Below are 22,597 nucleotides of genomic sequence, written 5' to 3'. Positions count from 1 at the left end.
AAAAAAAAGAAGAAAATTATTCCTGAAAATGTTTTTTTGTGTGTGTTTTTTTTGCAGTTGTGCATTTCTCTAGCGATAACTAGGAGAGGAGACTAATGAGCAGTACAATGACAACACGGGGCAGCCCAACATCACCTTGGAGGATCCTTAAAACAAAACATTTTTTACACCGTTTTCTTTGATCAAAGACGAGAGGAATGAAAGAAAGCATCTCAAGGCTACCAAATGCAGCGATTCCGAACAATAAACACTGTTAAATGTATCTGTCGTGTTTGTGTGTGTGTGTCTTCAGAACGAGGGCAACTCTTCCAGTACCTCTTCCCACTCAGTCTGCTTCGGTTCATACTGATGGTTTATATAGAGAGCTCGCTTAATTGACTCTCGTGTGACAAGGGCTGGAAAGAGAGCCGAGACCCTCTTGACCATTCAACACAGGATATATTTAATTAGCCAATTCCCTCTCTGCTTTTCCACCTCAGTGAGCACAATGTGCCTTTGATACAATACAAAGTAATTGTCAGTTGCCGCATCAGCACATGGCAGATCCAGGGAGGAAAACCAGAGGAATCTACATCTAAAAATAACGTTGGACACCTTATGTTGGCAGAGACACAATGCTGAATCGTCTCTCATTGTCTGCTACATAACCTACGCAGATAGCTTGTCTTATTCACAAAACAATGATGGAGGGGTAGGCCGGAATAGCTCCAAAACAGAGACAGCAAAAATATATTGAGGAATAGAGCCTAGAGCTTGATACATTTGTTATTGCTGTTGGATCCGTGTTGGCGAAGCTTAGTCCCCCCCCCCCCCCCTCGTTATACAGTACTGTTAAGGTCTACCTTTTATCTTGCTATAGACAGTTACATGCTGGTCAAACTCTGCATCTACATCAGCTAGGGCTGATGTTACAGTTTACAGTTACTTGCTGTTATACAGCTACCAACAATGACCCCCTTATACTGTACCTGTGTTGGGATTCACTATAGTTATGTCCTAATATTGGTTCACAAAACCATGATAGACAAGATGGGTCTGAAAAGCCCCAAAATAGAGAGCATTTTTTAAAATGTTATTTTATTTTTTAAATCTATACATTTGGTTAACTTAGTTTGTCATGAAGCTCTTGCTCCTGGTACTCAAACCATGACCTTTTAGCTTGCTCACTATAGACATTAAGTGATACTGAATAGAACTATTCCCTTATTCTAAATAGTGCAGACCCTGTTCCACTTCATTGCTATTCTGTTTACAGTTGCTACCAACAATGACCTCCTTATAGCCTATGGGGATGCACAATATGTGTGTCCTATGATCGGTTATGCCTTGTTTATAGACCCAGTGTAAGAGAACATCCAAATCCTCAAAATGAAACAGAATCACACTGGCTTTCCTTGAGTCTAATGGAGTTATAGAACAATACTCTGCATAATATATAATCATATTCTGCATCGACCACATGTTGTCATGTACTTTTAAAGCTGGCTGAGTTTCTATTGCACATTCATCTAAGGAAGTATTTGTAATTAAAGCTTGACTAGCTGACATTCAGAAAACTCTGGAGCTTTCGATCTCATAAGCAACCACATAATCACTAGCTCTCTGGTAAATAAAAAAAAAAAAAGTAATTATAGCTGAGTTATTGTAATGATGCTGTCAGTTGATTTTCCTCTCACACAGTAGCAGGTAGTGTTGAAAATTGGGTAGAGGTCAAATGAAAAGCCTGTCACAGAGGTTACATAGAGCCCTCTGTAATTATTGGGACAGTGAAGCATTTTTTTCATCCAATTTTTGGCTTTATACTTCAACAGTTTGGATTAGAAATCAAACAATGACTGAGGTTAAAGTGCAGACTGTCAGCTTCATCTTGAGGGTATTTTCATCCATATCGGGTGAACCGTTGTTTGTTGTTGTTGTACACAGTCCCCCATTTTTAGGGGAGCAAAAGTATTGGGACAAATTCACTTATGTATGTTTTAAAGTAGTAAAAAGTTAAGTGTTTGGGCCCATATTTATAGCACGCATTGACTACATCAAGCTTGTGACTCCACACATTTGTTGGATGCATTTGCTGTTTGTTTTGGTTGTGTTTCAGATGATTTTGTGCCCAACAGAAGTGAATGGTAAATAATGTAGTGTGTCATTTTGGAGTCACTTTTATTGTAAAAAAAAAAAAAGAAAGAATAGATGGATAATCCTGAAGGAATCGCGAATAACAAGTGAGAAAGTTAGATGGCATCTGTAACTTTGTCACTCATCATTATTCACGATTCAGTCAGGATTATCTGTAATCATGGTAGCATCCACATTCATGCAGAAGTGTTTAGAAACATATTCTATTCTTATTTACAATAAAAGTGACCCCCCCCCCTCTAATAAACATGCACTTCAACATAGGCATGTTAGTCAGATTCACTATTTTAATCTGGGCAGGTCATCAATAACTCAGACATTCCAATGGAATGGAATGATACAAGTCTTTTTTACATGGTCTGCATTACAGCAGCTATCAGGGTCATGTTCAGTAGGACCAAAAATGAATGAACCTATTCAAAACGTATACTGGAATGAGCGTTCTTTTTGGAAAATGCTCGAAACTTGGTTTTCCATTACGTGCCTCTTGAACACAGCCTAAGACATAAGTCACTGTACTCTAGTGTTCCAGTGCTTCTTCTGCTGGTCCTCCCTCTAGGAAAGATGAGTGGATCCATGGCTCTTGACCTCTGACATTACAGTCTCATGTACGCCACCTGTAGAGAATTCAGACAGATCGGGTTAGATCTCTAAAGTGTAACAATAAGAGATACAGTATTACTTTTCTCACCTGTTTATGTACATTCAGATATACAGCCAGCAAAATATAATCTTCATTACATACAAGGAAACTGACTTATGATGAGTATACTGTATGGATTGTTTTAAAAACAATGGTGAAAACAGTGACATTTAGGTAAACAATGTGCTCAGATAAAATTAGGGTATTTGTTGGCTCGTGGCATGTCCTGTCCTTTTTCATGGTCAGATGGCTGACACAACAGTACATTAAGAATAATTAAAAAACACAGGTCTTGCACATACACAAAACTCAAAGCCATCTCCTAGTCCTGGTTGTTTGCCTGGAAGAGGGTCACAGCTATGCCTGACTGTATCTCCAGTGAGACCGCTATATTGGGATGATGCATGAGGGCATTGGCTTCACTCAAGGCTCCCTCCCGAAACTCATGACTCAGCCTGTACACCGCATCAAGACAAATTATAATTTGCTGTCACAGACTAATTTGTTAAGCCCAAAGGTGAATGTGCTACAAAATAGCTAAGCCCCCAAAGAATACAAGAAAAACTAAGCAAGAAACAACTATTTATTTCCTTTGACTGAAGAGAGTGAACCTCAACCTCTAACGTTAATGCTTTCAAGGATGTACCTTTGAACCAGCTGCTGTCGTTGATAGATGGTTGCAATGGCGCCTAGCGGCAGACGTGGTAGTTTACTCCTGCAAAGTTATTCTGAATTATTTGTTTTTTTTATGTGCATTGTTTTTAGAAACTTAGTTTTTTTTTGCGTTGAACACATATCTAGTTTTTCTTTTTTTAATCAACAGCGTTAAAATTAGTTAACATATTTGACTCCAAGCTAATTTATTTGGATTCAAATACCAGCACAGATCCTTAGATCTCATCTCTTCTTGTCTAATATATAATAATAATAATATATTAATAATATATGCCATTTAGCTGACGCTTTTATCCAAAGCGACTTACAGTCATGTGTGCATACATTCTACGTATGGGTGGTCCCGGGAATCGAACCCACTACCCTGGCGTTACAAGCGCCATGCTCTACCAACTGAGCCACAGAAGGACCTTGTCTCATATCTACTGCACCAAAGGCTGGGCAAAAAGATACAGAAATGGCAGCAACTGTCACTCACTACACACAAGGTTTCCTCAGATGTTTTGAACATATTAAAACAACCCTGTGCAGGGAGCTGAAGAGAACAATCTTATGCAATACGGGATCCTCCGGGAACAAAATGCAGACGGCAAGGAGGACGGCGCGGTAGGAGACTAATGAACCAACTTATATCTGTTGTGTGCACTCGCAATGTGAGCAGTCGATCGTGCACACCGGATGTGGATCATAAAAGACACTGGCCAGTTCTGCAGATTTCCCCTCAGGCAACTTCCAAAGTAATTCAACTGAAGCTTTCAAATGCAACATTCATATGCAACAAAGGCTAACTACTGAATGACATCATCACTGACAGAGTTCTAGACTTTTGCTGCCTCACAGACTGAGTACATATCCCTCAACAAATGGCACTCTACCTGGCAACACCTACCTGGACTGTCCTCGCACATCTGGACAGGTTTGCTGGATTGTCTTATCTGCTGTACCAGCTGTCTCATCTTTTGAATACATGGCTTTCAAAATCACTGGCTCTGTATCAGTACTTGCTGTGCTGATTTATCAGCCTCTTAAGCTCAACTCTGACTTTTCTTTGTGAAACTATCTGTGGCTCAACACAACACCCACCTGGTGTCTTTCTCCAAATATTCTCCCTGGTACACTGAGGAGCTACGCTCTCTTTAAGCAACTGGCCGTCGTCTAGGACGACGGTGTAAGAAAACTGGGCTAACGGTACATGCGCAGATGTTTGAGCAACATCAGCAAGAATACAAACAGAGAATACAAATTCAGCTCGGACAATCTACTTCTCCCAGCTGATCAACAACTCCCGGGTGCTGTTCTCTATTGTGAGCAAGCTCCTCCAACCTGTCAACAATTCTGCTACCTCAGCCTCCTCAGAAGAGTGCAACAAATACCTGCGCTTCTTCCAAAGCAAAATTGAAAATCCCAAAACACCATCCTGTCCTTTCCAGCCCCTGTAGTTGGTCTACCCAGTCCTACACTCCCTGAGTCTAGGTTCTCCACCTTCACCACAGTCACTGCAGCTGATGTAACCAAGCTGGTTAGAACAACTTGCTCACTTCACCCTATCCCCACCTCCCTCCCTATCCCCACCTCCCAAGACCTGCTTACCTGCTCTGGAGCCTTTCTTCACAGAAAGTATCAACAAGTCCCTCATCACCGGATGTGTCCCTCCTCAGCTCAAACTGTCCACAGTCACACCAGTACTTAAAAAGCCTGACAACCTCCAGCCTATTTCCAATCTGCCCTTCCAGAGTAAGCTCCTCTCTCAAACGTGCTGTTTCTAACCAACTCCAAAACCACCTGGCCACTCACAACCTACTTGAGCACCTCCAGTTGGTTTTCAGAGCTAGACACAGTACCAAGACTGCCCCGGTAAGGGTCACCAATGACGACCTCATGAACGCTAACTCTGGGGCTGCCATCGTCCTCATAACTCAACACGGTCAGCCACACCATCCTGCTGGACCGCATGGAGAAGCACCTGGGCCTGTCAGACACCGTTCTGGTTCCGGTCCTATCCCACTGCTCGCTACCAGTTTGTAGGCATGGGTCCTAGTAGGTGAGACAGTTGTGGTCCGACAGGGGGTCCCCCTCAAGGCTCGGTTCTGGGGCCACTACTGTTTTGTATCTACATGTTGCCACTGAGAAACATCTTGAGGAAACACAGACTGGGCTTTCACTTCTATGCTGACGACACTCAGCTGTATGTCTCCACAAACACTGACACTGCCACTGCCACCGCACTCCTGGTCAGCTGCCTGCAGGACATCAAAGCATGGATGCAGTTTAGTTTCCTGCAGTGAAGACAGAGGTCTTCCTGATTGGCACTCGCATCATCATTGGCTAAATCAGCAGCTACAACCTCAATATTGATGGTGTCAAGGTCCTCCCCTCCAGAGAGGTTCACAACCTGGGTGTGATATTTGACAGTCAGCTCTCGTTTGTTGCCCTATCTGCCAAGTGCCTAAACAGGCTACAATTTGTCCAGAACGGTGCAAGACGTGTCCTCACCCATACCTCCCCCCGTGAGCACATCACGCATCGACTACAAAATCCTGGTTCACACCTACTGAGCTATCCACAACTCTGGACCCAAGTACCGGTCTGACCTGGTTCTATCCTCCTGACTCAAACGCACCCTTCGCTCCTCCAGGTCCAGCAGTCCTGCAGCAGACTAAAAACGACAGGTGGCAGGGCTTTCAGTTGTGCGGCTCCGCAGCTGTGGAACACACTTCCAGACATTATTAGTGCAGTGTCTCTGTCCTCCTTATAAGGCACAGCTCAAGACCGTGCTGTTCAGAAAAGCTTTCAAGGACCTCAGCTAATTCTGTTCTCATGACCTCCAGAGTTGATGATACCTGTATATATCTTTGCTTCTTGTCTGTCTATGTTCTGTTTTGTGGATTGTTTTTATGATATATATTTATATATATAATATATAAAAAAGAAGGCGCCTTGGGTGTGAGAAAAACACTTTACAAATTAAATGAATTATTATTGACATAAGGTCCTGCTGCATTCCAAGAATAGTTGTGATATGCTAATGTTCTTACCAGGGGTGAACCAGTTTCTCATCCCAGCTTCGTCGTGAGCTCACAAATTACAAATTAGAATAATGGAAATACAATTTTAGACCGCCTCCTTTATTAACGTCTATTCTCCCCCGACGTCCTCGGGATATTCTTTAAAAAAATATATATTTGTTTGTTTGTTTATTTGATCTAGTGGCGAGTGGCGCAGCGATCTAAGGCACTGCATCTCAGTGCTAGAGGCGTCACTACAGACACCTTGGTTCGAATCCAGGCTGTATCACAACCGGCCGTGATTGGGAGTCCCATAGGGCGGCACACAATTGCCCCAGCGTCGTTCGGGTTTGGCCGGTGTAGGCCGTCATTGTAAATAAGAATTTGTTCTCATCTGACTTGCCAAGTTAAATAAAGGCAAAACAAATAAAAATAATAGGCTACTGACTGAGGGAGGTTTCTGATTCTGATTGAGAGCCACAGCAACTGACTGAGTAATCTAAATTATGGGGACCAGCCACACTGACTGAGTTTCACAAGTCATTCATTCTAATACAATAAAGTGCGGGTTAGCAGAGAATTCCCAAATCCCTTTTTTCATGCATCCCCTGGCACAGAAGTAATGAAACGAGGCGCGTGTATCTGAGGGAGGTAATTGATTTCAATGCGCCACACTAGTGTTCAAGACATCGTTAGGGTGAGACTTGATATAGATCAAATTTTTCCTGCATTCTGCCCCTTACCTTTTTCTGTCCAGTTTTATCTTCCAGTGTGCCTCTCTGCGTGGGAGATGATGAGCTGGCGGGGGGGTCTGTCTGTTCCCTGATGCAGGGGTGGCACTCTGCACTGGAACTACTTTACACCCCATTACACCGCAGCACAGCTCAGAGGTGGAACACAACATCCCAGACAACACACCATTCCTCCTCCAATAAATGAGAGGGTAGATCTGGTTAGAAAGGCTAACACAATAGACTGGCACACTCACCATTTCACACACTCTTCATCAGTCCCCTCTTGTCTCTTCTCCCGTCCTAAAACAAGTCCCTCGTCAGCAGCAGGATAATCACTCATGGTCAGGACAAGACATTGATGTCCTCCATTTCCAGGCTTTCCAGCTGAGTGATGAACGGGACATGGGAATATGGGGGTGTATGGCATTGCAACTATAGACAATTGATGGTTTCTATGGAAAATATGTATGTAAACTAAAAATACTTATTGCGACATCTGGAATGTACGGAATTACTAACTCTTAACACCCTGCACGCCTATCAGACTGAAATACGACGAACTGAAGAGAACTTCTTTCCTTACTTTTTCCATTTTCTCTCTCCCCTCCCTCTAAGTGGAATTGATAGCTTCTTCCAGAGTCAAAATTGAGTTCCTCCTCCCCTGTACAGACCCAGAGGGCAAGTAACAAGAGTTTTGTGAAAGAGGGAAGGAACACAAAATATGAGATTGCAGAGAGAGAGAGAGAGAGAGAGAGAGAGAGAGAGAGAGAGAGAGAGAGAGAGAGAGAGAGAGAGAGAGAGAGAGAGAGAACTTATTTACAGCCACAATGAATATGCAGGAGCTCAAATGTTTGTTATGTTTCATATGTTTTGTGGATGTTGGGCTACTTCAACTTCTTCAACTATACGTCTTGCTCTCAGGTGAGTGTTGCTGTGACAGGTAAAGAGGCAGGGATGAGACAATGCTGGTAATTACTGTGCAACTGTCTGGAAGGTCTTTGGAGAGTCCCTGGTGAGGTCAGCAAAGTTCACACCTCCTAGTCTTGCCTTGGTGCAAGAAAACTCTCCCTTTTGTACTGTCGAGGAGACTGTTTTTGTGTGCACTAATAAGTTAGACTGCCCAACAGTATTGGCGGGGCTCCAGCGTCTTCTCTTTTAGAAAATGAGCTTAAAAAAATGGGCGCAACGATAGCTACTAGGCAGAGGCTGTAAATAATGGATAGCAGCCATATGGAATCAAACAGTGTCCTACTCCTCCTGCCAAGGGGAGAAGCTCTGCCTATATTACCCAGAGGCCCTGTTACCTGGTAGGAGTTCATGGAATGCAGCGACAGAGGGAGACTTGAAGTACTGGCTGTCAGCACCGACAAAAGCTCCTGGCACGTGGTCTGAGGCAGGTCTAGGGGGTGGACACCGATGTCCTTCTCCCAGGTGTCTACAACACTGGACACACACAGAGATAAGGGATAGCGAGAGAAAGAGACAAAGAAATGTAAAAAAAATAACGAGACCGAGAGAAAGACATGAAGAAAAATTGTACAGCACTGCATCAGTCAGAGTAATACACAAGTCAAATATCTCTCAGAGGTTCACATCTTCTAGGCAAGGGGACATAAATCCCAGTTTGAAGTGTTATGATGTTAATCAAATCATTTGAATCTACCACTGGGTAATGTTGAACAACGAGAGTTTGAAAGGGATGGAGGAATGAGAAAGTGAGGGAGAGATTGATTCCCTGTCACAGGTTGTGGAAGCGATCCAGGTTTTTTCATTACATTTGGCCATCTGTGCAGTAGCCCTGTGAGAGACACTGAGTTAAAATGCTGATAAGCCCTTAGTATCGAAAGTAACACTCACTTAGTATACAGTGAATACAACTGCTTTTACAGTCAAGAAAAGCATAACACATGCAGCGCTGGTCATAACACTTCAACGGTCACCCAAGTCCACCTGGGGTGTAGTGTTGAGGAGCCATTGTTCAAACAGAAGCAAATGGCTGAAACAGGGAGGGACTAACCTCAACTTGTCCAATAAGAAACCCTCGAATTCATTGCAAAAAAAAACGTTTTTCGACCGTTTGTACTAATGAGTACACCCCTGGTCATAAATTAGATTCGTTCTGCAGTCGTCAACTCTACACTAATCAAGTCATTGCCCTCAGTGACAGCCACAATTAAATTAAGCAGAGGCTCACCGATTCTCCCACTAATTAGAGACACATTACTGGCGTGCATCTCCAACAAACACCACGTCACCTCCAGTACGTTCAACCAAGACAGATGGTGCTCCGTGACTTACACGGCTGAATTAAAACATGGTCAGGGATAAATGTCTCATATGTAACAGTATGTAACGTTAGGCCTAGATGAAACAGATGTTTCTCTACCACTTCCCCACCTTCATATAAGCTGTGTCAGCCAATAGCCACGCTGTTTTCTTCCCGAAATGTTGCAGGAGTGATCCGTTTTAAGCTAGTGTAGGTCAGGGCTCTCCAACCCTGTTCCTGGAGAGTAGGTTTTCGCTCCAACCCCAGTTGTAACTAACCTGATTTAGCTTATCAACCTACTAATTATCAACCTGCGTGCTAAGGTTGGAGAGAACCTACAGGATGGTAGCTCTCCAGGAACAGGGCTGGAGAGCCTTGGCGTAGGGCGTAGGGTGTTTGTGTATTCAAATCCAAGCCTGGCTCTGATCAGGCCCTACACCCAAACAAGGGCACTGCGTTGATCCACCTCTGGCCTGCTCGCCTCCCTACCACTGAGGAAGTACAGTTCCCGCTCAGCCCAGTCAAAACTGTTCGCTGCTCTGGCCCCCCAATGGTGGAACAAACTCCCTCACGACGCCAGGACAGCGGAGTCAATCACCACCTTCCGGAGACACCTGAAACCCCACCTCTTTAAGGAATACCTAGGATAGGATAAGTAATCCTTCTCACCCCCCTAAAAGATTTAGATGCACTATTGTAAAGTGGCTGTTCCACTGGATGTCATAAGGTGAATGCACCAATTTGTAAGTCGCTCTGGATAAGAGCGTCTGCTAAATGACTTAAATGTAAATGTAAATGTAATTTCCAGAGTATTGCAGGCTTTCTGTTCTTACCTGATATTTAATTCCACCCACCTGGTGTCCCAGGTCTAAACCAGTCCCTGATTAGATGGGAAGAATGAAAATCAGCAGTGGAACTGGCTTCGAGGTCCAGATTTGAATACCCCTGAATACCTCCTGTCATACTTAAAACAGCAGGCAATTTCCCATCCTACATGCAGTTAACAGCACCGATGTGATGCGCTGAGTTACGCTGTACTGTAGGGCCGTGCGGATAGGAGTGGAGTCCTCTCCTTTCATCTACAGTTTGTTAATTACAGCTCGGCTGCCAGTCTGCCTGAGGGGCCGTCACATCCTACAAAGCAAAACCAGACTTCTCTAAGGTGACGAAGGAAATCGTAACCGAAGTGAAGAATCCTCCTTGCGGGGAACTCGGCATGGAGGAACATGGAGCAGCCACCACATCTGTCTGTGACTCATTTCTGTTCTCAGTTGCAAAACACAATTTTAGAATAAATAAAAACATACTCTAGCAGAAATGCAGAGGCTGTCGGGCTGACATTCAGCGGGAGATTGGTATGTAGGCTATATCTCACTCTTGGTGTGTTGCTGCCAGTGCTTTGACGGCGCTGCCAGCCTTAGTGGGTGATTGACGCTCAGAACACTGGCGGTGGCCGGGAGAGGTGACAGCATCACCTCTGACAGCCGATGGCATAGTGGCAGAGAGAGAGACGATGAGGGAGTCACTGTTCAGGAGCCAGAAGAAGTAATTGAACACTTCACAATCCGCTCTGTTAAAGCCACACACACATTTCACCAATGCAAACGCCGTCTCTACCTCACATATTTCAAGCGCTCTCGCTCACACACATATGCACGCACGTTCACACCTCTTACCAATATGAAGGCTTTTCCATCTGGGGTCTGGATAGAGAAACGAAACATGCTCTGGGAGGAGGACAGCTCCACCAGTCTGGCAGCTATGGTCTGTTCCAGGAACAGTGACCTGTGGAAGAGTAGGGCATGGTTAACCATCATTATGAATTCAACCTTCCTGTGTCGAAAATAATATTCTACATCTCATTGGCATTGTAGTAACAAAAGGTCATATCCGGCATCTGCATCATGACGAACGATACATTTCCATTTGATTTGCACTTTGAGAAGCTGAGTATCCGTATGATGATGAGTATCCACAGATGTTACAGCAACATGCACCAGTCTGAGAAGCGTCAGCATAGTTACCTGTCTAGAGAGGTATCAAACTGGCTGTCTCCCACACTGGGTCTCACCGTCACCTCTGTGATGGAGAGTTTCAGGGTCCCTGCAACATTTCCAGAAACTGTTACTATTGAGCGAACCCTCATGCAGACAGAACCTGGCCTGGGCATCTTTCCTAATGCAATGTAACTTCATTATGGTTCAAGCCCCGGGGTAGATGATAAAAGTTGGTAATTGAACTGGCAAACGAAGGGCTGCTGATCTCATGCCATTTACTGCCTTTGTGCCCGTGAGCAAGGAACTTAAGCACTAAAATTGCTCTGGTCGTGCCGCTCTGAGGCAGACGCTGTGCTGCTCCCAACCAGTGTGTGTGTGTGTGTGTGTGTGTGACATTGGGTATTTTGACATCAAATCAATACATTCCCGTTGAAAAAATGGACAATATACTGTATCTATTCTATAATGACTGTTATGTACCTGGTGCCACAGCCTCTCCCAGGCCGGCTGTACAACTCTTACAGGAGACAAGTGTACGCCTGCGGTTGGGTTTCTACAAAAAAGAACAGAAAAATACTAAATAAAGCTAAAGACAAGAACACACAGTTCTAATTTAAGTTCCTCCAAAACGGAAATCGATAACTGCAATCAAACAGCCTAAAAAGAGGAGAGAGCAATGGGCAGGCAGAATTCCTCTCCTCATCTCTCTTTCCACTTCCCATCCACTCAACCACACTAAAAGGCCCAGGCTGAGCCACAGATAGTGACTAATAGATGGAGAGGGAAATCAATCCCACTCCAGATAGTGATGGGGAGGGAGAGAGAGAGAGAGATAGTGATGGAGAGAGAGAGAGAGAGAGAGAGAGAGAGAGAGAGAGAGAGAGAGAGAGAGAGAGAGAGAGAGAGACCTGGCTGTAAGCTCGGGCTAAAGTGGCTCACGATAAGTGTTGATGTGCTGCCTGTCTGCCCGCCTCCCCAAGTTTCCTCTCTAAAAGGGAGTGCTGCTAGCTGCTGCTGGTAGTGAAGTAGAATTTGTCCATCTCCTCCTGCCAGTCTCGGGCCCAGTGGGATGGGGGGTATACAGATACAGTCTCCCACTAACAATGAGCCTGAAGCACATGCACTGCTCATGTGACTACAGTACACTTTCCAAACATGAGGGAAACTTTTGAAAATGTAGCTTTACTTTTTGGTAGGTATACAGCACATTGGGGAGGGATTGAGAGCGAGGTGAAATGTCAAAATGATGTATCTAACAAACATCAAAGTGATGAGCAATGCTAAAAACAGCATTGATATTCTGCCTCAGAGGTTCCTTCCTTCCTTACCTCCTCTCACCGGTGTGTCCTGATTTTGACCATCAGCCATTTTGTTGGTGACGGGCCTGGGGCTGAGCTCCTGGGTGAGAGTCTCCTCACAGCCTCTATCCCGGGGCACAAGGAGGTGAGTGTCGCTCAGTAAACAGTCCTCCGCTCGGGGCAGCAGCTTCAGGTTGGCAAAGGGGTCCGGATGGCAACACCAGTCATCCACCAGGGAGCTCCAGTTGCCGTTGGGGAGAGGGAGCAACCGCTTGAACACCCTGAGAAAAGTGAATGACATTACATTGTTACACAACGGAGACTATTTGTACTGCGATGAAATTAATCGATAACATCAATCAAAAACCTATTTGCATGAATCAATCAAAAACATATTTGCATTAACAGGGAAAGCAGGGCAATATTCCAGTTCTACCCATTTTCCATGACATAATGTCACAAACATATGTATTCCCTAAGCAGGTGTGCATGTATCCCCCTATCCAATGTCTCCATGACATCTGGGAGATGAGCTGAGACAGAACACAGCACTGTCCTCTAGCTCAAACAGCCATCCATCTCCCTCACTGAACCCATCTTCTCCACTACTGTGAGCGGCATCACTTCCTGTGTCTGAACAGAGGACGTAAATTAACCAACAAACCAACTTCCTTCTCGTAGTCGTCTCACCTCTCCTCTAGCACCCTGGTCCCACAGGACTGGCAGTGGAAGCAATAACTCTCTTGGACCAGCAGCCTCTCCATCACACGCCCCAGGGCCCCTGTCAGGAGAGAGTAGCCACAGAAAACATAAACAACTCTATCGGCGGAATAGAGCTTCACCTAGAGACGGAGCAAAAGTCGATAAACACTGGGGTGGTGGCGGACTGGCGGTGGTGAAAGAAGCTGGGAAGAAAGCTGCCAATCAATCTGTTTTTGATTGGACTTGTCAATGAATTACACCCCCCCCAGCTGTACTTGTGTTGTGTCGGCTGAGCCGTTGGGTGGGGCGCTAAATTACTCCCTCACACCATAAAACAGAGGGAACAAAGGCAGGGAGATGAAGGCCTGGGGTCTGGGCCCATATCCAAAAAGGATTTCAGAGAAGGAGTGCTCAAAAACAGATTAATTGCCAGCTTTTTGCCAAGCTGATTTCACCACCGCCAGTCCGCCACCACCGCAGTGTTTATCGACTTTTGCCCCCTAGATCAGACTTTTTGTGTATATGGATATGACCTCTGTTCTCTCAGGGAGAGAGACATGGGATCAATCTCCTCTTGTTCCCAGGTTAGTGCTACAATGACTACAGTTAATATAAGCCAGATCTGATGAGTGAGACAAAGTAAACCTGGGGTGGACACCAAACGGAAGAAAACAGACTGGTGCGAGGACAACAACCTCTCCCTCAACGTGATCAAGACAAAGGAGATTATTGCAGACTACAAGAAAAGGAGGACCGGGCCTCCCGGGTGGTGCAGTGGTTAAGGGCGCTGTACTGCAGAGCCAGCAGAGACTCTGGGTTCGCTCCCATGCTCTTTCGTAACCGGCCGCGACCAGGAGGTCCGTGGGCCGACGCACAATTGGCCTAGCTGGTTGCATCACTGCCTGGTATGGTAACTGCTCGGCCTCAGACCGCAAGGCGCAAGGCACTACAGTGGATAGTGCGTACGACCCAGTACATCACTGGGGCCAAGCTTCCTGCCATCCAGGACCTCTCTCTATACCAGGCGGTGTCAGAGGAAGGCCCTATAAATTGTCAAAAGACTACAGCCACCCTAGTCATAGACTGTTCTCTCTGCTACTGCACGGCAAGCGGTACCGGTGCGCCACGTCTAGGTCCAAGATGCTTCCAAACAGCTTCTACCCCCAAGCCATAAGACTCCTGAGCATCTAATCAAATGGCTACCCAGACTATTAGGAAAATCAAGTTACAGCTGATTCAGGTCAAATATTTACATTGTCTGTATATCTATCAGTGTGTGTAGCTTTATGCACCAGACATGACGGGCCAATTACTGAGCCGATGACTCAGTCCTTTATAGATCAGTACCGTGTGGGCTGATCAGGCTTCAGAGAGCACACAGGAGGACTACTCCACTGTTTCAGTTTGAGGGAATGCTTCACAGCCACGGACTAACCGACTCAAGCCAGATGAGAATAAATTATATAAATAACAAATTATCTGCTGATACTGTTCCATCTTGCCTGAAGTGGAGGTGGTAATTAGGCTATGTGAGAAACATACATTGACATGGTGGTAATTCTCTGTCTCTGTGTGTGTGCGTACGTGCACACATTTATTTTTGAGTGTCGTCCATACAGCTAGCCTCACCATTACCTGTGTCATCTGTGTGCTGGTCCACATTGAGGCGCATTCTGAAATGTATCTCGTCTCCTGTTCCAGGTGCCTCCCTGCAGGAGCCCTCCACGAGGCTGACCCCTGCTGGCAGCTCCACGATTAGCAGGACCCGAGGAGTCCGGATGTGGAGGGACAAATCTCCTCCTGTAACGCTCACCTCTGCATAGCTCTTAGCCACATCTCTCCTGGGGGAGGGACAGACAGAAAGTGTCTTAATTTTTCTAAGCACAGGTAAACCTGGTAACAAAACATATACGATTGGATTAATGACTCAGCATAATGGTAGACTTCTGCACAATGGCTAAGAGACAAATGAGACCACGTTCCTTGACAAGTGGATGATAAACAAGTGAATGGTAGACCAGTGTGTGTGTGTGACAGTACTGAAGTCATTTATCATAACCTTCCAACCTGTCCTTATCCCCCTCTACCTCCTGCCTGTTGCCGTCTCAGCACAAAGTAGAAGTCTACTAAGTTAGAGGAAAACGTGCAAAGAGAGAGGATGCACTCACTGCTCTGAAGGAAGAAGGGAAACGAGCTGTAGGCCAACTGAAGGGAGAGAGAAATAAAGAGATGTATATTGTGTGTGTGTGTAAGAAAGAGAAATGAAGGAAGAAATAAAGAGTGGTGGGTAGGGGAAAGCGCATGTACAATGTTTGTCTATTAGAGAAAAAGCCCCCCCCCCCCCCCTCGAAACGACACCCCTGATGCACTCATGCATGGATGATATGTTGCCCTCTGCTCAATCTCTTGGTTCGATGCAATTATTTTCACTCGCCATGCAATGCGTCTCTGTCCATGCTTGACACAACTGCTGTCCCCCAGGAAGAAAAACATATTTCCCATCGAAGACAGCTTTAAAGACTTGGGTCAGCTGCATTGGATTTTCTCACTTCCAAACGAGTGGAGGAAGCAACAACAAACAACTGGAAGGAACCATCATCAGATTTGCTCTAAATTATTTGGTCTACAATTAGATATTTGGGCTACTACTGCCTCACCAGACAATACACAAGCGATTGGCAAAACAAGGGTCTCTAACCAGTAAAACCTGCTATTTTTTTACAAGATATTATCCAACTATAGAACAATTAGGCTATGCAGCGAAGCACCGACAAGGCTATAGGCCTAACCTACCGACAAGGCTATAGGCCTAACCTACAGAATCCCACACCAATAAACTGTAACACATTTAGGAGACTTTTATGTGTCCATCTACCGTGTCTCAATGGGCCATGGCTCCAGCAGGCCTGCTCTCACTTAGGGCAACAGCCAGGCCACTGGTACTTTTCAGATTGTGTTTACATAACAATGGCTAACTGTGAACTTTAACACCTTCTCACAAAGCAACTGTTTTGATAACCTATGCAGAGGTTGTTGATTCTGCTCTTCACAAGTCCTCACTGTCAGCCCTGTGGAACAGTGGAAACACAATTTCCCAAGTATCACAGAAGGGTGTATACACTTGTATAACACTGGTGTTACAGTCGAAAAGCAGCGTTAAGTGAGAAGAGTATACATTTATTCTCAGAGATGAAAAGATTCATTAGGGGACGATTCAAATTTGAGATAAGCAGACTTAACATGGACTTAGGTCCATAAAACATGGATTTAAGTCAAAATATTTTGTTTTAAGTCCATCTTAAGTCAACTTATCTCAAGTCTGAATAGGGCCCTAACACTGTTTTTGTTAACAGTCCAAATGCAGCATTAGGGCCCTATTAAAACTAAACATTTTGACTTAAGAGCATGTTTTATGGACTCAAGTCCATGTTAAGTCTGACTAGCTGCCACAGCTGGAATGGCCCATTTAATTTTATAATATCAACGAAACAAAAAAATAGCCCAATGTGAAACTGTTCATTTCCTACTTCAAAACCACAACTGGTGTCAAAATATAGCATTACATCCATGAGAACATGTTGGCCCAATATATGTGATGTAAGGGCAGGGCCATCACCTGTTTCCTAACATTCGGGGGTCATATCGGAAGAGCAGGAGCTGAGTGGGTTGTAGGTCAGAGGAGAAAAAGAGGCCCTTTTCTAATATAACTTCCTGCAATTCTATGTGATTTTATATGACTGGAGATATGAATCATATTTTTTATACCACACAAATGATCAAAATGGCAAGTTACTCTGATGTTGAAATAGGCCTACCGAGATCAATAAAACGAACTGCCCATGTCTTAAACGCAACCAATAGCATAGGCCTGTGAAAAGAGAGGATACACATATTTTAGGCCTACAGTATGAGGAAATTAAAGTACACCAACTTTCTGGTGGCACTCACTTATCCAAACAGATGTTTCCCGCAATTGTATTTTGAAATATATATTTAAAAAAATGTTGTTCATTGATAGCTACAACAGTCGGCGGTTTGATATTTGGCGCCTGGGCTGCAGCCTTAGCGCTCATGTGACAAAACACAATCAACAGCATCAAAAATAAGAGAGATATTGATCATCTATGGCTATATTATGCTCTCTGGTGTAGTATTTTCAACGATTTCATTTATTTCTGTAGAGACGGGAGTAGTTACATAATTGGCACATTCATTTCAATTTAACTGCAGCACTTCGAGCGCCCCTTCCTGCAGCGCGCTGTATTCTCCAAGGCCAAATAATGAACACTTCTTATTAATTCAATTGATCGTGGTCAATAATCCTATGAGGTTATTGTGAAGGTAGGCCTACTGTAACAATGATATATCAGCAAAGTAGCCTAGCCTATTACAAGATAATAAATTCAGAAAGTCAATGAAGCCAATAGTGGTTTCAGCTACGCTGTTATAGAAGGCCTTGTGACCTTTTTAACCAATAAGAAAAGATGTCAAATGACTTGAATAGCCTATGTGAAAAGTGTACACGTGTATTTGCATCAGTAGGCTATGTGACTGAAATGCATCAGAAAAGTATTGGAAAGTTGGGCTAGAGGCCTAATGTGTTGCTAGACTAAAGATCATGTGCACTCACCTCATTTTAGCTAATATTTCCAAGCATAAATGTAACCAAATATCCAAACGGAGATTCACTGAAAACAAAAATCGGACATTGTTTGATTTATCAAGATGAGTTCCCATGAGTGTCTCAAAACAGCGCAACGACTCTGTTCTCAATCAAAACGGTGCTGGTATTATCAGTTGACCACACATGGCAATTGCGTTACATTTATTATAACCAGCGGTGTAGTGATATTTTTTTAGCTTGCCTACAGGACCACAATTTTGCATTATTATTACGTCATCATTTCTGAATGAAAGTATGTACCGACATTGTATAAGATCATTTTATAATATACATACAATGCATAATCCAAATTGCACGATTGCCTACACATACTGTAAGTAGCTCAAGGAAAATGTTATATATTTTAAATCCTAAAACTCCACATTATGCCTACTTTATTATAAATTAGGCCGTCATCACTGTCAATCGTGAATGATAATTATTCACGTTTTACATGTGAAACGTACATGCTGCATGCATGCCAACCATTTGATCCAATCAGTTTCATGGCAATATGCATTTCAATCTTGAATGATGTAACGGTGGGTAACCGGCCTAACTACTGTCTAATCGAATTTTCTAGCAGATGGAGTTAAACACAGCCACAGCATGAGAACAAAAATGGAACAACTTCAGCACAATCATCCTAAATTGACATAAACAATTACGTGGTGTTTTTGGTATAACAGTAGCCTGACATTATCTATGATATTATGGTTGGTGTGTTATGTAGAATACTAATGAATCATTAAGTGATCTTGCGAGAAATATCACTATTCTGAGAAGTGTCACCAGCCACACTACACCCCTGATTATAACCGTTGGATGAAAAAGATTCGGGGTTGACCCAAAATCAATCGGAACTAAAGCCAGGTCCTGGTTAAGTTCCTGTGATGTAAGGCCCGGAGTTGATGTTATAAATATCCCATAAGTGTGTGGTCCTTGCTTGAGATGTTGAATCCCTTTCTTTGCGTTTGTTCTGCGAGAATTTGTGCACGGCACGAACGCACCTCTATCCTGTCCTGCGAACGTTAGCACAACTAGCTGACATTAGCTAAGACTAGCTAACGTTACCTCGCTAGAGCTTGCTAACTGTTTCGCAAATAATTAACGGAGAAAAAGAAGACCACTTTGCAACCGCTTCCTTAGGTCGATAAACACCCCACTGGGGTCCCCAGCTCCTTTGGTATTTTCTCCCATGGTGTGTCTGTGTTTTTCTTCTATGTACTTCTGGTACTCGCAATGGCTAACATTTAATAACAAAGACACATGCAGTTTACTTTTTGCCTTAACAGAGATAACGAAATGGCTGTGCACATCTGATTGTCAGTATGGTGAATTAAAGTACACGTAGCAATAAAAACCATCAGCCTACCAATTTAAAACGGTGAAGACTTCTAAGGCATATATTTGACGAGCTATCAACAAGAGCCGGAACTTCTATATCGCTAGGATGGATTGCAGTCGGGCAAATGAAGTAGACGTGCAACAATCTGCAATGCAGTCTGGGACAGCTGTAAACGGGATTGTTTGGGCTTTGTGAACCTGAACGTAGGGCAGGTGTGGTTTTGATGGTAGTTTGTTATTCAATAATAAAGGTAAAGACATCGCTATCTCAGAATATGTAGGTTACACGTTATTATCTGACCCGTGAGCGTTGTGTGCTTACTTGACAAGTGCCGGTTTAACTGAGTCGACGACGGGGGCCCGGCAGCAAGCAACATCAATACGGGCATTGCTATCACATACCGTTAGCTTGCAAGGATACATTTCCCACTGTGCCAATAGCGCAGACTGATTTTTTTTCTTCCATTCGTCAAGCTGGATAAATAATTTAGTGATAGAGGTTTTCAAATATCCTACTAACGGTAAGCATTTATCGTTGATTGTCACGGCCGAGAAATAACTGTCGTTGCTAGCTTTCGGACAGACTAACTCCCGATGTTGTGTCTGAGAATGTGTCCCAAAGCTAGTCGTTGCAGGCTGTAACGTTACAGCGAAATAAGTTACATGGTACTATTGTAACCATCTGGGTGTTGGTTCCATGCCTTGACTGAGTTATAGCTAGCTAACTTATTACGATAGGTGATGTCATTCAAGTTTGGTTGCGAGTTATTTTTAGCTGCCTTAAAGTGTATAACGTCGTCTGCCTTCGAAACAACACTTGTTGTCTTGTCTCCATCTTTTTAAAGAGGTGACTTGCTAGCTAGTTTGAGCTTGCGTTATATCATTTGCATATCATTATATAGTTCTTGTCAATATCTAGTTGGTGTCATTATGAAATTAGGCTCTCTTGCCAACGAACTACAGATCCATATTGCAGCAAGTACAAAGACTAGGGCTGTCATCTAGTTTCCTGTGTCGCCCACCCCACCAATAACACATTTTATTGTGAGGAAATGGGCAGGGCTGTCATGTGATGCACGTACTCGTACCACGTAGGTCTGTCCCTTCCCTGATTACCAGGCGGCAGGAATGTAGGTTTCTGCCTAGGTTGACATTGTATTCGATACTGGTATTCCCTGTATCAAGCCATGTTATTTTCAACTCCCTATACATAGCCATGTTTTTTTTTTTTTTTACTCATGATTTTTATTTGCTATTCACTGTGCAACTATTTCCATGTTTAAAAAAAAATAAAAAAATCTGTAACTGCACTGTTGGAAATGGACCCATAAGTAAGCATTTACTGTTAGTCTACACCTTGTTGTCTACAAAGCATGTGACAATTAAAATGTTATTTGATTTGATTGTAGTTGGAACCCAACTCTCTCACACACATCTTTCTCTCTCTGTTCACTTGACTTCTGTATCGTCTGTTGAAGCCCGCCCATCTATCTACCTCTTCCATGTCTTTGTGAAACAGATGCCTGTTTCACTAAGACGTCTGGAAGAAGACACACATGATTACGCACTCTTCACATACCAACACTAACCGTGTCAATTTCTTGTACCCTGTCACACTTTGTTCCTAATAAACATTTGTCATTTGTATATGACTGGTCAATAAACAGCTCCATCTGTGCACCATCATCAATCCATGTACTTCTCCTCTGTAATGCTCTCATTCTGACAAATTGACTGGCACTGGCCTTCACATTAAGGACAAATATGTAGTGTGGGACTAATGAAGCTTCCATACGCAATGTTCTGATTAATCACTCACTATGACTGAGTTATGATCTCACCCCCCTGACTCATTCACTCCAGGTGTGATGTGTGTATGTGAGCTTGGTGTTGACAAGTAGCAGAATAACCACCCAGGAGGATGAATGCAGAGGAAGTGGAGCTGCTCAGTGACTCCAAGTACAGGAATTATGTGGCGGCGGTTGACAAGGCCCTCAAGAACTTTGAGTACTCTAGCGAATGGGCAGACCTCATCTCTGCACTGGGCAAACTCAACAAGGTAACGACCACAAACATTTACGTGTTTGGATATTTCACATATGTACATTTTAGTTTGGAATGGATACACAATGACCACATCAGCAATTAAAACCAGATCTGCATAGTCTCTAATGCGCTAAATGCATATATTTTTTTAACTCAACACTATTGTGGAAAGATGTAGATTGGCCACTGGTACTCCACGTCTGATGTTTGAATCTGTTTCTCAGGTTTTGCAAAGCAATGCCAAGTACCAGGTGGTGCCCAAGAAGCTTACGATAGGCAAGCGTCTGGCTCAATGCCTCCACCCAGCTCTGCCCAGCGGGGTGCATCGCAAGGCACTGGAGACCTACGAGATCATCTTCAAGATCATAGGGCCCAAGAGGCTGGCCAAAGACCTCTTCCTCTACAGGTACCGACTAGGCTACTGGATGTCAACACTTGTTCAGGACAGTAGGAGAAGTACAGTAGCTTTATTGTAACTGGAGAACATTACATAAACTGAATTTGAACTAGTAAAGTAAGTAAATAAGCCTTGTCCAAGCCAGAATGGTCCATAGGCCAGGAGCCTGTTTCTCCTGTTTCTGTAGCGTGAGGCAGCATGATGTAGAAGTACACCCCCTGGACAGAACGCTAGTCTATCGCAGGGCCTTACCCTCAATCCATCTCCTTTGAACTAGTAAGAGAATGAAAATAAGGCATATTTTTCTACAGTTGACCTATCTGCCCTATATTTTCCCCTTTACTCTATTACCACACCACCTAACACCTGCCCCCTGCTTTCTGTTTCAGCTCTGGGCTGTTCCCTCTACTCTCAAATGCTGCTATGTCTGTGAAGCCGGTGCTGCTTGGCTTGTATGAGACATACTACCTGCCCCTGGGAAAGACCCTCAAACCTGGCCTGCAGGGGCTGCTGACTGGGGTCCTACCGGGCCTGGAGGAGGGCTCTGAATACTATGATAGGTAAGAGATGGAGGGCTGGAGAAAGATAAATTATGTAATTGAATGAAGTGAATTGCTAATTATGAAGGGAAAAAAATATTCAGTCAGAATCAACCTTAGTAACAATTCAATCATCTGGGATTCCGTATGTT

At 43.9% G+C, this 22,597-nt stretch overlaps 2 protein-coding genes across 14 annotated transcripts in view; one reads left to right on the top strand and one right to left on the bottom strand.

Annotated features, from left to right (window-relative positions):
- Positions 1-1,058: 1,058 nt before the first annotated feature.
- Positions 1,059-19,548, bottom strand: LOC118364206 (E3 ubiquitin-protein ligase E3D-like). Of its 9 annotated transcripts, none has more exons than XM_052489322.1 (9): positions 18,084-19,440; positions 15,089-15,294; positions 13,442-13,532; positions 12,782-13,032; positions 11,934-12,006; positions 11,481-11,559; positions 10,832-11,241; positions 7,445-8,633; positions 1,059-2,750 (listed from the first exon to the last, which is right to left on the bottom strand). In XM_052489322.1, exons 1-5 carry the CDS (start codon positions 18,188-18,190, stop codon positions 11,972-11,974), a joined length of 690 nt encoding a protein of 229 aa, XP_052345282.1. In that variant the 5' UTR covers positions 18,191-19,440; the 3' UTR covers positions 1,059-2,750; positions 7,445-8,633; positions 10,832-11,241; positions 11,481-11,559; positions 11,934-11,971. The 9 variants fall into 9 exon arrangements, with proteins under 9 accessions (XP_052345282.1, XP_052345288.1, XP_052345290.1 ...); XM_052489328.1 differs by having other exon boundaries at positions 8,495-8,633; XM_052489330.1 differs by lacking the exon at positions 1,059-2,750 and adding an exon at positions 19,492-19,548 and having other exon boundaries at positions 7,263-8,633; positions 18,084-18,141.
- Positions 19,549-19,594: 46 nt separating this feature from the next.
- The window catches only part of LOC118364205 (protein dopey-1-like), a 36,471-nt gene continuing 33,468 nt past the window's right edge, over positions 19,595-22,597 (top strand). For 3 of the 5 annotated variants that reach the window (XM_052489320.1, XM_052489319.1, XM_052489317.1), the window contains exons 1-4: positions 19,629-19,984; positions 21,327-21,522; positions 21,734-21,915; positions 22,296-22,466. In XM_052489320.1, coding sequence (XP_052345280.1) covers positions 21,385-21,522; positions 21,734-21,915; positions 22,296-22,466 — 491 coding nt within the window. In that variant the 5' untranslated portion in view covers positions 19,629-19,984; positions 21,327-21,384. Of the gene's footprint in view, positions 19,985-21,326; positions 21,523-21,733; positions 21,916-22,295; positions 22,467-22,597 lie in introns of all 5 variants that reach the window. The other 2 variants (XM_052489318.1, XM_052489321.1) reach the window with 2 other exon arrangements.

The sequence above is a fragment of the Oncorhynchus keta genome, chromosome 31 (genome assembly GCF_023373465.1).
Source record: "Oncorhynchus keta strain PuntledgeMale-10-30-2019 chromosome 31, Oket_V2, whole genome shotgun sequence".
In the NCBI taxonomy this organism is placed as follows: domain Eukaryota; kingdom Metazoa; phylum Chordata; class Actinopteri; order Salmoniformes; family Salmonidae; genus Oncorhynchus; species Oncorhynchus keta.
This window is presented reverse-complemented; position numbering and strand designations above follow the sequence as displayed.

Coding starts and splice junctions, on each gene's coding strand:
- LOC118364206 (XM_052489322.1), bottom strand. CDS start 18,190: ATGGGAACTCATCTTGATAAATCAAACAATGTCCGATTTTTGTTTTCA. Junction 13,533..15,088: donor CCAGCACACAGATGACACAG/GTAATGGTGAGG, acceptor CTCTCCTGACAG/GGGCCCTGGGGCGTGTGATG. Junction 12,007..12,781: donor GGACACACCGGTGAGAGGAG/GTAAGGAAGGAA, acceptor TCTTTTTTGTAG/AAACCCAACCGCAGGCGTAC.